Source organism: Capricornis sumatraensis, chromosome 16 (genome assembly GCF_032405125.1).
Source record: "Capricornis sumatraensis isolate serow.1 chromosome 16, serow.2, whole genome shotgun sequence".
NCBI classification, from domain to species: Eukaryota; Metazoa; Chordata; class Mammalia; order Artiodactyla; family Bovidae; genus Capricornis; species Capricornis sumatraensis.
The window spans coordinates 77,672,164-77,686,685 of NC_091084.1; the positions used below are offsets into that span (position 1 = coordinate 77,672,164).

At 53.3% G+C, this 14,522-nt stretch overlaps 1 protein-coding gene across 39 annotated transcripts in view; it reads left to right on the forward strand.

Annotated features, from left to right (window-relative positions):
- MADD (MAP kinase activating death domain) overlaps positions 1 to 14,383 on the forward strand; it is a 36,706-nt gene extending 22,323 nt beyond the window's left edge. For 21 of the 39 annotated variants that reach the window (XM_068988173.1, XM_068988174.1, XM_068988180.1 and 18 more), the window contains 8 exons: positions 643 to 753; positions 2,859 to 2,966; positions 8,779 to 8,943; positions 9,179 to 9,251; positions 9,388 to 9,494; positions 11,462 to 11,531; positions 13,207 to 13,253; positions 13,549 to 14,383. In XM_068988173.1, the coding sequence (XP_068844274.1) occupies positions 643 to 753; positions 2,859 to 2,966; positions 8,779 to 8,943; positions 9,179 to 9,251; positions 9,388 to 9,494; positions 11,462 to 11,531; positions 13,207 to 13,253; positions 13,549 to 13,653 (786 nt within the window). In that variant the 3' untranslated portion in view covers positions 13,654 to 14,383. Of the gene's footprint in view, positions 1 to 642; positions 754 to 2,858; positions 2,967 to 8,778; positions 8,944 to 9,178; positions 9,252 to 9,387; positions 9,495 to 11,268; positions 11,278 to 11,461; positions 11,532 to 13,206; positions 13,254 to 13,548 lie in introns of all 39 variants that reach the window. The other 18 variants (XM_068988175.1, XM_068988176.1, XM_068988177.1 and 15 more) reach the window with 4 other exon arrangements.
- Positions 14,384 to 14,522: the final 139 nt, after the last annotated feature.

The following is a 14,522-nucleotide window of genomic DNA, read 5'->3' on the forward strand; positions in this document are numbered from 1 at the left end:
GAAAAAGAATTTTTTTTCAAGTAGTAAATTCTGAAACTTTAGAAAGGATGCTCAGAATTTACTTTTCAGCACTAGTCCTTCATAATATAGACTTCCTCGTAGATGTAAAAAGCACTGCTGCTAAGTCGCTTCAGTCATGTCTGATTCTGTGTGACCCCATAGACGGCAGCCCACCAGGCTTCCCTGTCCCTGGGATTCTCAGGCAAGAACTCTGGAGTGGGTTGCCATTTCCTTCTCCAGTGCATGAAAGTGAAAAGTGAAAGGGAAGTCGCTCAGTTGTGTCCGACTCTTAGCGACCCCATGGACTGCAGCCCACCAGGCTCCTCTGCCCATGGGATTTTCCAGGCAAGAGTACTGGAGTGGGTTGCCATTGCTCATTGGAAAAGCAATGAACGGCAGATTCTAGTTTGACTTAGTTATATTTGGTTTTTATAGCCATGGGAGAGAACTGTGTTTCCAAGTAGAAGAGTCCTGTTCTGAAAGGACCTGGTGGGTAGAAGAGAGTTGTTTTGAGAATGAGTTCCGGGGTTTTTGCTCCACCTGTTCTCCCGGCCTCTCTTAATGTGAAGACATGAGTTGATCCAGTGGAGAGAATACCCTGCAGTCACTCTTGGTTATTAAGCTTCTGTTTTGGCTTTCCAGGTAAATAAGAATGACATCCGGAAGAAGGTGAGGCGCCTGATGGGAAAGTCCCATATTGGGCTTGTGTACAGTCAGCAAATCAATGAAGTCCTTGACCAGCTGGCCAACCTGGTGAGCACGTCTCAGCCATTTTTCAGGCTCCTTCCATCACACTAGTCAGCTGCCTAGGTGTGGGCCCCAAGGCCTAACGGAGAGGCTTCCCTGTAGGTCATTTCTTGGCTCAGATATTTTCAGAACTCCTAGTTCTGAACGTAGGGCTTGGCCTCTAGAAGGGTGTTTGCCCTTCTGTTCGGTGATAGGAGCCTCTGCACTGAAACTGTCCCAGTGCAGCTTTTCAGCATCTGTGTGGTCTGTGGACCCCTGTGGATCCACAAGGCGAATACCGTTTTCTTGACAGTACTGAGGTGTTGTTTGCCTTCTTCACTGGGTTGACATGCACACTAATGATTCAGAGGCAGATGTGGGTAAAAACCGCTGGTGCCTTAATGCAGTGTAGACAGTGGCACCAAGGCATGCTGGCTGCCCCACCTGTGCACTCTCTCGGTTAAGAAGAAAATGGAAAGCCAGTTTACTTGAGAGTGTCCTCGATGAAGCAGTTAAAATCATCAGTTTTCTTAAATCTGATTACTGATGATACATCTTCTTAATATTCTGTGTGGCAAAATGAGAAATACACACAGAGCATTTCTGCCGCAAACCAAAATGCGATGATCGTTTCGAGGAAAAGCAGTCTGTGACAATTTTAGTTGCATGGTGAACTGGCAGCTTTGTTTATGGGACATCATTTTCACTTGAAAGAATGGCTAACTGTCATTGTTTGGAGTTGGGTATTCAGCAGACTTTTGTGCTCGAAGCTTCTCAATATTTAAAGGCTTTTCTAGTGAGGTTGGTGAATCAGTGAACGATGAATTTGATGAAATAATGAATTGATGAAATTAATGTGATTTTTTGATATTATGTCATGAATTGTGTCAACACTTGAAAGAGCTTCATAACTTGAAAAACCAGTATTTTCCAGATGCTCAATGTGTGGTGCTGAAAATTCAACTAACCACTCCAAGCGTAACTCCCAAGTGTAAAGCAGACAAATGGGTCATACTGTAACAGAGTACAGAGTGTTCACTGGTGTGTTTTCAGATCCCACACTGCAACTAAGTTTAAGAAACTACTTGAGGTTCTGGTACAGCATCAGAGAAGAATATACATATATATATGGAAAGCCTGGTAGAATACTCCTCCCTTTTCCAGATACATATCTTTGAAGTCAGATTGTCTTTAATATACCTCTGCCAAAGCAACATGTCACAATGGATTAAATAAATGTAGAAGCAGATATGAGAATGCAACTATTTTTTAAAACATTAATGAATCTTGCAAAAATGCAAAATAATGCTGCTCTTCCCTTTTTTTGTTGTTCTGAGAGAGACAGTTATTTGAAAAGTATATGTTATGTATATTACCATGCAATGGGTTTATTATTGTACTCTTGTACCTAGTCACTAAGTCGTGTCCAACTCTTTGCGACCCCATGGACAGTAGCCCAGGCCTCTGTCCATGGGATTTCCTAGGCAAGAATACTGGAGTGGGTTGCCTATTTCCTCCTCCAGGGGATCTTCCCGACCCAGGGATCAAACCCGCATCCCTTGTGTCTCCTGCGTTGGCAGGCATATTCTTTACCACTTGCACCCCCTTACTAATGAATTACTAACTCCTTTTAAATGAATTGGATTTCCCTGCTGGGTCAAGTAAAGAATCTGCCTGCAATGTGAGAGACCCAGGTTCAATCCCTGGGGTTGGGGAAGACCCCCTGGAGAAGGGAATGCCTACCCACTACAGTATTCTTGCCTGGAGAATTCCATGGACAGAGGAGCCTGGCAGCCTGTGCAGTCTGTGGGGGTCACAGAGTTGGACATGACGCGCAACTAACACTTTAAATGAATTAATAAAGACTTAAGACTTTTGTCAATGATAATTTCTAATATGGTAAATATCTATAAATTTAACTCACAAAAACATAAGCTCTTGGGGGTCATCAGTAATGTTAGAAGAATCCTGAGACCAAGAGGTTTGTGAACATGTCCATGGTGGCCAGTGGCCAGCAGATGGCGCTTCGCTGAGGAGACCGAGGAATTGAACTGCTGATTGCGGGATTCTGGGCCCATACTGCTCTGTGAGAGGGAAGCTGGGATGTCACTAAAGGATCTCTCTTTCCTCAGAATGGACGAGATCTCTCCATCCGGTCCAGTGGCAGCCGGCACATGAAGAAGCAGACATTTGTGGTACATGCAGGGACAGACACGAATGGAGATATCTTTTTCATGGAGGTAGGTGCTGCTGGTTCATGCCCAGAGGAACATTTGAAAGTCATTTGAAAGTCACAAGAAACTCCTAGAACGGATGCCAGAATATTTTTCCCCACTTACCTCATTCATTTTCATGGTCCATTATCATTAATTTTCAGTTCAGTTCAGCAACCCCATGAACTGCAGCACGCCAGGCCTCCCTGTCCATCGCCAACTCCCGGAGTTACCTCAAACCCATGTCCATTGAGTCGGTGATGCCATCCAACCATCTCATCCTCTGTCGTCCCCTTCTCCTCCCACCTTCAATCTTTCCCAGCATAAGCGTCTTTTCCAATGAGTCAGTTCATCGCATCAGGTGACCAAAGTATTGGAGTTTCAGCTTCAACATCAGTCCTTCCAATGAACACCTAGGACTGATCTCCTTTAGGATGGACTGGTTGTATCTCCTTGCAGTCCAAGGGACTCTCAAGAGTCTTCTCCAACACCACAGTTCAAAAGCATCAATTCTTCAGCACTCAGCTTTCTTTATAGTCCAACTCTCACATCCATACATGACCACTGGGAAAACCATAGCCTTGACTAGATGGATTGTCAGGCTCTTATGCAAATAAGTTAATGTAATAGATGATTCCCTGTCTTGTCTTTTATATAAAATAGATGATACGGTCACATTGTCCATAAGTCAGAACAACATGAAATGGTATACACTGCCAAGTCTTGTCTCACTCTTATCCCCTTCCACTCAGTTTTCCAGCCACTTCACCCCTTCCTCTCGTAGGCAACCACTTTTATTTATAACCACTTTATGTCCTCCAGTGGTTTTCTATGCAAACACAATAAAATATAAACATAAATTCTTATTTTCCTACTCTTTTACATAAAGGTTCAGTTCAGTTCAGTCGCTCAGTCATGTCCGATTCTTTGTGACCACATGGACTGCAGCACGCCAGACCTCCCTGTCCATCACCAACTCCCAGAGTTTACCCAAACTCACATCCACTGAGTCGGTGATGCCATCCAATCATCTCATCCTCTGTCATCCCCTTCTCCTCCCACCTTCAGTCTTTCCCAGCATAAGGGTCTTTTCCAATGAGTCAGCTCTTCACATCAGGCGGCTAGAGTATTGGAGTGTCAGCTTCAGTATCAGTCCTTCCAATGAACACTCAGGGTTAAGCTCCTTTAGGATGGCCTGGGTGGGTCTCCTTGCCATCCAAGGGCCTCTCCAGAGCCTCCTCCAGCACCACAGACGTAAAGGCAGCACATCATGTCTGCTGATCTGAACCTGTTTCTTTTCCTCCTTAAACATATCCTGGAGATCGTCCATCTCAGAACAAAAAGCACGTTCTCATTCTTTTTACAGCCGTGTGGTGTTCCACCATGTAACTAGACCACACTTTATTTCGCCAGTCAGTAGATACACACCCTTGGTTCTCGCCCAGATTTTTATATTGTTAGTGGTGTGACTCTGGATGATGCTGTGCCTGCTTCATTTCATGCATGAAAGGGAGCTTTATCTAAGAATTCCCAGAAGTGGGATAGCTGGGTCAAAGAGAAAAGGCATTTATAGTTTTGGTTGCTATGACTCTAAAGTATCTCCTAACATTTAGTTTCTCTTCCATGTGGCTGTTTATTTTGTTGGAAAAAATATGCCCTATGGAGGAGCCATCTTACATTTTAGTTTTTTTTTGCTGATGGCATCTCCTTAGTGTTGTGTAACTTGTTTCTTTATCACTTGTATTTGTACACACTAGTGGTTCAGTCTGGAGGTTTGTTCAGTTTTGGTTTCAGTATTTCGGCAAGACTAGGTGGTTGCCTCATATGGTCAGCTCTCTGCTTGTGGTCCGAGGGTTTACACGTGGGAATCTGACCTCTGCACTGCATTACTTTCTGATTTAACTTATGGTATTTTTTGCCGTGCAGAATTTTTATTTTTTATAGTTGAATTAATTAGTCATTTATTTTCTGGCTTCTGGATTTTAAGTCATAGCTAGAAAAATCCTGCCTTAATCCAATATTATGAAGGAAGTTGTCCACGTTTTGTTCATTTCGGTGTTTTTAATTCTAAAATTCTAAGATTCTTTCTAAGTAATTTAAGGGCCAAGTAAAGCTCCCCTATAAAGCAGTGAAATTAGCTAACACCCTGTTGCCTTTTGGTTCAGTTGAATTTGATTTTCACAGTCACAGCTTTTTGAAGAGGTAATCCAGCAAACATAGGGTGGGGATCTGCTCTGCAGCGGGAACTTACACGGTGATGTAGCGGGGAAGGCTGTTGTTTCCATGTCCCGTTGAAGTGATAGAATCTGTCTGAGTGCCTGTTGGAGCTGAGGGCTGCTTCGGACACCTGCAGCGGAGTGAATCTCTGCAGAAGGGTCTCTGGCGTGTGGGACCCACTCTCACCACTGTACATGGAGCCTCAGACGAGGGCAGTGGAGCTTGGGGTGGGTCTGTCAACTCATAGGTGCTCCGCCTTGTACTGCACGGGCACCACGCTCGCTCTGTCAGCGCCTGGCTACTGTGAGGCTATCGGAGTTAACCGTCCTCAGCACAGGCTGCTGGCTGCGTGATCAGCTGGATAACAACTTGAAGACTTTTTAAAAAATCACCTTTATTGTCTTTTATCTTAATTGCGAAAGTAAGAGTATATGTGGGAAACATTTCAAATCATATAGAAGTCAATTAACTAAAAAGTAAAAATTTTCCTTCACTTCCTGCCAATGGCGTGTCTCAGAGATAACCACTGTTAGAGAATTTGGTGTGAATCCTCTCAGATGTTTTTTAAAATGTGTATTTGTATGAATGCTGCTGCTACTGCTGCTGCGTCGCTTCAGTCGTGTCCGACTCTGTGCGACCCCATAGACGGCAGCCCACCAGGCTCCCCCATCCCTGGGATTCTCCAGGCAAGAACACTGGAGTGGGTTGCCATTTCCTTCTCCAGTGCATGAAAGTGAAAAGTGAAAGTGAAGTCGCTCAGTCCTGTCTGCCTCTTAGCAACCCCATGGACTGCAGCCTACCAGGCTCCTCTGTCCATGGGATTTTCCAGGCAAGAGTACTGGAGTGGGGTGCCATTGCCTTCTCCACTTTAGGATATTTGTATGAATACAGCTTACTATATGGAATTTTATTTCAGTGTTTCTAAAAGTGATATCAGGTTACAAATATTGTTATATAATTTGGCTTTTTTCACTTAGCTTATCACAGATATAGCGATAGTATGTCTCCGTATTATAGAAATCTGTCTTTTTTAAATGGATGCTCAACCGTTAGGTTTTCTATGAATGTGCCATGATGTATTTAACTAGTCCCTCCCACTTTTTTTTTTTTTTTTTAACAAGGATTAACTGGTCATTCTTGAACATAAATCTTCGCACAGTCACATGAGAATTTCTATAGGATAGATTCTTAGTGTGAAATTTCTGGGTCAAACTATGTATAAGATAGATGGCTAATGAGAGCCTACTTCCAACACAGGGAACTCAATGCTTGTGGTGATCTAAATGGGAAGGAAATCCAGGCAAGAGGGGGTCGAGCTATACCTACAGACGATTCACTTTGCTGTACAGCAGAAACTGACACAGCATTGTAAAGCGACTATACGCCAATAAAAACTAATTAAAAAAGACATTTCTGGATCAAGCTTACATAAGTTTACAACTTTTTAAAAGCTTTTCATTTTGCACTGGAGTACAGCCGATTAACGACGTTGTGGTAGTTTTGGGTGGACAGCAGAGGGGCACAGCCATACAGATACAGGTGGCCACTGGATACATTTACAGTCTTGATAGGCTTTGCCACATTGCCAACCCAAAGACTATGCCAGTTTACACCTCCGCCAGCATTGACGAGTATGGCACGTTACTGCCTTTGTGTCTCTAGCCTAGAAATCGTGTGTTCTTCTGGGTATCTTTTGCCCTGCGTTCTTTTCAGAGTCACGTGTTTCTGGCTGTGCTGGGTGTGTGTTCCTGTGCGTGGCCTCTCTCTAGTTGCAGTGAGTGGGGGCTGCTCCTCCGGGTGGGGCTTGGGCTCCTCGTGGCGGTGGCTTCTCTTTTGTTGCAGAACACAGGCTCTAGGCGCACGGGCTTAGTTGCTCCGAGGCACGTGGAATCTTCCTGGACCAGGGATCAAACCCCTGTCCCCTGCATCGGCAGGCGGCTTTTTATCCACTCTACCCGCAGGGAAGGCCCTACATGATGCTCTTAAAGGGTTATCTGAAAGATGGAGAGAAGCACAGAGTTCAGCCATGGTAGAATTCAAGTTTCTAAAGTCCCACGCAGCTGCTTCGGCCGTTTTCTTCCTCGGGCTTTTGGACCCCAGCAACGTCTTGTGTAGGTAGATTACAGCCAATAGTCTTGTGCGTTCCTTATTCTTTCACGCAGTGTTTATGGAGCACACATTACAGCCAGACACTCTGCTGGCTTTGGTGGCTTTGGGGTTACAGTAGTGAATCAGGGAGGTAAGGTTTCTGTTGCCCTTATAGGGTTGATAAGCCATTGGGAAAGTCAGGTAATTAAACACCCAGTGTCATAAAGGATAATGAGCATTATGAGATTTCTGGGGGGCAGATGTCATGCGGATACACAGCAGAGGGCCTGGGCGTTGTGGGCGATGCCCAGAAGTGATCTTTGCGCTTAGACTTGAAGAAGAGTTAGTGCTTAGTGGAGCAGGGGAGGGGAAGAGTGTCCTGGGGTGTTTGGGGTGGAATGGTGGGGTCTCACATCACACCTTCATTCCTGGCTAAGGCAGCTGGGGGGACAGAAATGCCATTTACTCAAGGAGCTTAGAGGGAGGAGCTGCCCAAGAGATGCAGAGTCCAGAGCTGGGCAGGATGAGTTTGAGGTGCTGCCAGTGTGAAATCAACACAGAGCATGGTCAGGACTCAGGAAGACAAGTCTCCTATGCAGGAGGCTTTGAGAATCATCAGTATAGTCGTCAGAATTATTATTCTGTTGGCTACATCACAGTTGTATTATTGGTATAGCAGCTGACTCTCGGGTACTTTCTACGTGCCTGGCTTTATTCTGAGAATTTTATGCACATTAACTTACTTAATCTTCACAATAACTCCATGAAGTTATTCCTGTCCCCATCTTATACATGAGGACATACAAACACAGGTTAACTTGCTTAAGGTGACACAGCTAAGTAAGGTGATAGCCAGAATCTAAACCCAGGCAGTCAGATCTTAGCCCAGTGTTCTTAGCCATGGTGCTGAACTGCCGCCTCCATAACTGAAGGCAGATGGACAGATTCATTGGCCTGTGGGAGAACGTTGAGCAAGAAAGAGGAACTCTGTGAAGGAGAACGTCGCCTTTTAATTTATATTGCCCTGTGCTGGATAACTTTTTTTTTTTATTGCATTAAGCAATGGCCATGTGTCACTGGCGTAATTAATTTTTGAGAAGAATCTGTGCAGAACTGGAGTTGAGCCAGGATTAGGAAATATGCTTGTTTCCCGTTTTTTTTTCCTCCTGGGTTAAGTCTGCCCCAGTCCCCTGCCTTTGTGCCGTCACTAGAGAGATGATTCCTAAGACAAAGATAGAGGCGGAGATGGCCTCCGCGCACTTTACCTCCGGAACGCGGGAGAGGCAGTCAACCCTGAGGTGAGGCGCGGGCCTCCTTCCGGGCCCGCGAGTTCGTCTCAGCGGCCTCTCCTCTTGCCAGCAGCCCTTCGGGTGGACGCGTGCCCAGCCGTTCAGGGTCTGCGTCTCCCCCCAGGTTAGGCTGAGTGTCGGGTGAGAACCCTGACCTGGGGGATGCTCCTAGCACCCGCTGTGCCTCCGTCCCCGGGGCGGGGCGGCGGAGACCCAGGAGACCAGGGCCGCCGACCGCCCCGCAGGTGTGTGACGACTGCGTGGTGCTGCGCAGTAACATCGGGACGCTGTACGAGCGCTGGTGGTACGAGAAACTCATCAACATGACCTACTGCCCCAAGACCAAGGTGCTGTGCTTGTGGCGCAGAAACGGCTCCGAGACCCAGCTCAACAAGTTCTATACTAAGAAGGTACCTCCCCGTGAGCTCCGTGTGTCCGGGCGGGGCAGGCGATGAGGGCTACACGTTGAGTTCCCTGCGGGGAAGGGACCCTCCCGGAAGCCACGCTGGCCTCCCCCACCACCATCCACGTGCCTCTGGCTGCGGCGTGGGCCACATAAAGCTGCCTCCGAGGTCCTGGGTTCAGGGACGGAGGGGTGGCGCGCCCGAGGGCGTTCTGACCGGCCGGCCGGCCCCTGTGCCACAGTGTCGGGAGCTGTACTACTGCGTGAAGGACAGCATGGAGCGCGCCGCCGCCCGCCAGCAGAGCATCAAGCCGGGTGAGGAGGGGCGGCCCTGAGCCCATGCCTTCCGTTGACTTTCCTTGGTGTTCATCCGCCCAGAGAGCCCCGCGGAGGTCACGGGCCTCGGGACTCGCCCCCTCCGTTAGCTGATAACGCCCGTCCCTTGCCGCAGGGCCGGAACTGGGTGGCGAGTTCCCCGTGCAGGACATGAAGACTGGCGAAGGGGGCTTGCTGCAGGTCACCCTCGAAGGGATCAACCTCAAGTTCATGCACAACCAGGTGGGTTAGAGTGGCAGCCCGAGGCTTCCAGCCCCAGCGCTGCAGGCATCCAGTGTCCAGGTTCCCCCCGCGAATGGGAGCCAGGCTTCCAGGGCTAGTGGGAGCATCCGGGCAGCTGGGCCAGAGGGCGATCCGAGGGGAGGGCGCAGTGACACTGGCCGCCCCCACCCCGCAAAGCTGAGGCAGGGAGGCCGTGCAGTGGGGGGCGGGGAGAGGGGCCACGCCCCGCCCATAGCCTCAGCTCAGTGTGAGTGGGAGCGTCTCCCCGGCCCTTCCCTTGCTCCAGGGTGTGCTTTTGCTTGTGGTTTCGCTGTGAGTCTAGGCCAGCTGGTCCTCTTGTGCGTGTGAAGCGTGTGTGTGAACTCGCCTTTGCACCCTGCTGATCCTCCTTCCTTTTCTCTTCCTTCCTCTGAGCGCCCCACTCGTCCCCCGCTCCGCAGACCCCACTCCCCCGCCGGGTGGGCCCGCGACCCCACCTGGGGAGCACTTCGGGATCCATCTTGCCCTCCCTGTGGTTCCACCGTAGGAGCTGACCGTTTCTCCTCTTGGTCTTCTAACACAGCGTTACGTTTTCTCTCAGTGGACGCTCCTTAAGCTAATTCCTTTCTGAGGCCGGCGCGTCATCCCAGGTCCGTTCCCAGTCCTGGCTCTTCACACAAGTGCCTTCCCTCCCCCTCCCGAGGCTCTGAGCCAGACCCGAGTGCACAGTGAACGCCTGGCCTCGGGGGCTCCCTCCCCGCTTCCATTTTAATTCGTCTTTCGGGACCCCCTCAGGGCAGCTTGGTGTGCTGGGGAGCAGCCCCCCGGCTTCCCAGCAGGGTGCGTGCAGAAGCACGTCTACTACCGGTCGCGGTAGTGCCTTCAATAGTACACTCGAGACCCCAGGGTACACCTGCAGAGGGTTTACTAAAGCGGTCTTCTTGGACCATGAAGGCGCCAGCAGTTCTTGGGGACCAGGCTTCGGGCTGCACTTGAGGAATGCGGCCTCCCCCAGAGCCTCACCTTCTGAAGAACCCGTCTCAGTGAATGACCCCCATCCTCACCTTGGTCCGCCCCCTGCCCCCGCCCCAGACAGACCTCCCGTCTAAGAGCTACACAGTGTGTGCAGGGCGGTCTGTGGATTACGGCTTTGCCCCAGGAGACAGATGCTGTGGAGAGGGGAGGTCAGACCCTGACTCACGTTGAGACCCTGGTCTCGGGGCCCATCTTCTACCTCTTGACAGTCAGCTGGAGTGGAAGAAGCGGTGGCCCCCTGGCGGGGCTCTGCTGGGGCGGGGAAAGCGTGGCCTTTGGAGTCAGGATGTACTCAGATTCAGATGCCAGCTGTTATCCTTGGGCAAAAACCTTCCTGACCCTCGGTGTCCTATCTGTGGTGATACCACACCTGTGTGGGATGCCCCACCCCGGAGACTCAAGGACAGACAGTGTATGCAGACTCCCAGTAGGCACTCACAAGTGGTAGCTGTCACTGCCGGCACCACACATCCCGGGGAGAACCTGGATCCTGTCTCACGGAAGATGCCCCCACTTCCCCCAGGACAGTGTGAGGAGAGCTTTGTGCCCGTGCCAGCCCTCTGCGCCGGAGGAGGACGCATGGCGGGGTAGAGCGCTGAGGGGCCGGGGCGGGGGGCCCCCGGGGCGCTGGGTTCTGCCAGCGCTGCCCTGGGCGGAGGGTACGGGCAGGCAGCCCAGGCCGGCAGAGGGGCCTCGGGGTTGGCTTTGACCGTTACAACTAACGCCTTCCTTTCTCTCCCATGCTTTCTCCTCCGGCCAGGAGCGGAAGGTACTGCCCTTTCTGCTGTCTTCGCTTCTTGGCGCTTTTGAGCTGTGTGTGTGTGGGTTCTGGCGCCCTCCCTTCGGGACATAGGTTTCCGGTGTGGGCGTGGGGGCTGCAGCTGGGAGAGGGGTCTCTGCGGGCGGAGGGGGAGCCTCTGGGCCTTACCGCTCCCTCCCTCCCTCTCTTGCAGGTTTTCATAGAGCTGAATCACATTAAAAAGTGCAATACAGTCCGAGGCGTCTTTGTCCTGGAGGAATTTGGTAATTACACTATTTTGCTCTTAGGTCTGGACTCACATGGCAGTAACTCAAACCTCGGAGCTCCAGAGGAGGGACTAGAGACAGAGAAGCGCCTCTGCAGAGAGGTCAGGAGGAGCAGGAGCATAGGGAGGACGAGAAGGGAGGCAGGAAAGCCAGCCGGTGCTGCCAGGGAGCAGGCCCCAGAGCAGCAGCTTAACGCCGGCCCAGAGCAGCGCTGGTGCTCAGGGGTTCCTCCAGCTGGCTGGGCCGGACCAGGCAGAAGTCAGAAAGTCCTGGGGGCAGAGCGGCCCAGCCGTGCCCCCGCTCAGCTGTGCTCACGTAGCCCGCCTCGGTCCCTCTAGCAGCCCAGCGCCTGGTCCAACCGCCCTGGGGCCACACCAGGGTCCTGCAGCCTCCAGGCCGGAGGGAGGCGCACAGGGGCGCAGGCAGGCCTAGGCAGCCGGGAGCCAGGCTCCCCCCCACGTCCAGGGCTGAGCGGCGTCTGGGTTCTCACCCTGGGGCTTTGAGTTGCTGCTGTGTTTGTGCTTCATTCTTTTGTGCCCCTCATCGCTGCTATGAAAACCTTCGTTCTCCAGCAGGTAAAGTGACCTCGCCGCGCTGCCTCCCCAGGCCCCGCCCGCCGCCTCGGCCCAGGTGGGCGGGCTCCCTTTGCCCAGGCCAGCCGCTCCCGTCGCCAACCTTCCCTAACCTTCCCTCCACCCTCTTCCTTCCCCATGTCCTCCACCCGCACTGGCTCACCGGTTCTATATGCCTTCCTCTCTTCTGCCAGAGAGATGTTTCGGGGGTAGGGGGGTCTTCCGGCTCAGGAGAACGACCTGGGCTCCTTGCTCTACTTTGGGCGAGTGTATTTACTCTCTGTTAGCCCTGGGCCCCAGACTCCCCTCCCAGGGTCAGGAGGAGGAGGGGCCCCCTGGGGGTGTGACGCCCCCACTCCTGGTCTCAGGGCTGGGACGGGCTGAGGCCGGGGACTGCTTCCCTGCTCTGGCCGCGCAGCAGCCCCGAAGGGCTGGGGCCGGGGGTCTCAGTCTTGCCCCCGGGCCGTGGACCTGCGTGTGTCTTGCCTGCCGCTCCCCGGCACTTCCCCCGGGCGCCGTCCTCGCCTGTCTCTGCTGCTCGGTGTGTCTGCTCCAGGGCCCTCTGACGCTCTCCCTCACACGGGCAGGCCTGGGCCTCTCCTGCCATCAGGGAAGGAAACTCCCAAGTCTGGTGGGTTTAGTGTCCCGCCCTTGCTTCATCCCACCTCAGGAGCCTCCGTGTCGGGGCTGGGAGCACAGGGCGTCTGCTGCCTTGACTGGAGGGTGGGGCTGGGCAGGGGGCTGAGTGCTCGGGGGTCCCAGCAAGGCGAGGCACAGGCTAGGAAACTGCTCTTCTTCTGGCCGAAAGCTGGGCGCGCCCGCTGTGGTCCTTGGGGGCCAGGACTGGAGCAGCGGCCAGCGGGGCAGAGCCCAGCCTGCTCTCGTCTGGGGCGCTCCCCATGGGTCGAGCCGCGGCCGTGGAGCCAGGGGCCACTGCGGACCTCAGGGCATCTGGGCCTGTGTCCCCTCGCTCGCAGGGGCTGGGTGAGGCCCAGAGGGGAAGGGGACCCTGTGCCGGGCGCCGCCGCCTGGGGGAGCGTGGCATCATTGCTCTGAAGTGTTGAACTCTCTTGTTTTGTCTCTTGCCCGTCCGGTTGTAGTTCCTGAAATTAAAGAAGTGGTGAGCCACAAGTACAAGACGCCGATGGTGAGTGTGTCTGCAGAGGGCTCCCAGGGCAACTCTGGCAGGAGGGGGGCGGGCCTCGCAGGGCGCGGGGCGATGGCAAGTGGCTGAGGCGAGTGTGGTCCAGAGGCCAGAGGTGCCCTGGAGTGGAGCAGGCCTTTGGCCCGGCAGAGGCGCACCGCCTCCCCTCCCGCGGCCGCCTCTGACCTCGCGGGGGCTCCTCAGCTGGAGGCCGGGGTCTCCCACCTGGCAACCGTCCACGAGTGAGGATGCAGAGCCTGCGTCCACTGACGCTGACCCGGCTGGTTCTCTCCCCCAGGCCCACGAGATCTGCTACTCTGTGCTGTGTCTCTTCTCATATGTGGCTGCAGTCCGCAGCAGTGAGGAGGACCTCCGGACCCCGCCCCGGCCCCTCTCTAGCTGATGGGGAGGGCCAAAGGCTGCCCCTCGCTGCTGCCCCGGGCACGATGCTGCCGAGCGCGCCAATGGTGGCCCAGCGTGTCCTCTGCAGGCCTCTCGCCGCAGCTTAGACAGCTCTCAGTGTGTGTGTCTCAGTGTCCCACAGGGCTGAGCTAGTCTGTCCCACCTTTCCCTCCCCTCCCCTAGAAGACCAGCCTGCTGTCCCCTCGGGGCTCGAGTGTGTGTGTGTGTGTGTGCACATCTCTCGGGCCAGTGGCTCCTGAAAACGCGAGAGGACATGCAGTGCGAGCCCCCTGCTGTGTGCTGTTGAGACGTCTGTTGTGGTTCTTGTCTGTGACATTGTGGCTCTTCAGGGCAGACCCGGCCTCTCTGCCCTGTGACCCAGCAGGCTCGTCCCCGCCCCCAGTGAAGGGTGGGTGAGCACGGGAGGGGTCAGGGGGCAGCAGAGCCAGCGGGGCCCGCCCTGCTCCCCGGGCAGTTCCCAGGCAGCAGTCGCTGCCCACGGGCACAGGCCTGCCTGGCGGCTGCTCCCACAGCCTCCCCCCGCAGCGGGCCATGCTGACCCCCTTTCGCTGCTGAGCGGCGGGTTCCCTGCGGCCTGCCCCCCTCGGCAGGAGACCCCCAGGGCTCCAGGCTGCCCCACCTGGAGTCGGGTGGGGTGGGGAAAGGCCAGTCCGGGCCCCACTCGTGTGTGAGGGCAGGCGAGCCTGAGAGCAGGCAACAGGGAACTGTAAATATTTTGGCTCCACACTATTTATAGACGGTGTACAGAGGTGTGAATGTGAAATAAACGTCCTCAACTCCCCACGGGTTCCCGGCTGCCGTGCGTTCAGTGAGGACCCTCAGCCTGGGCGCGAGGAGGGCCGGCCCTGG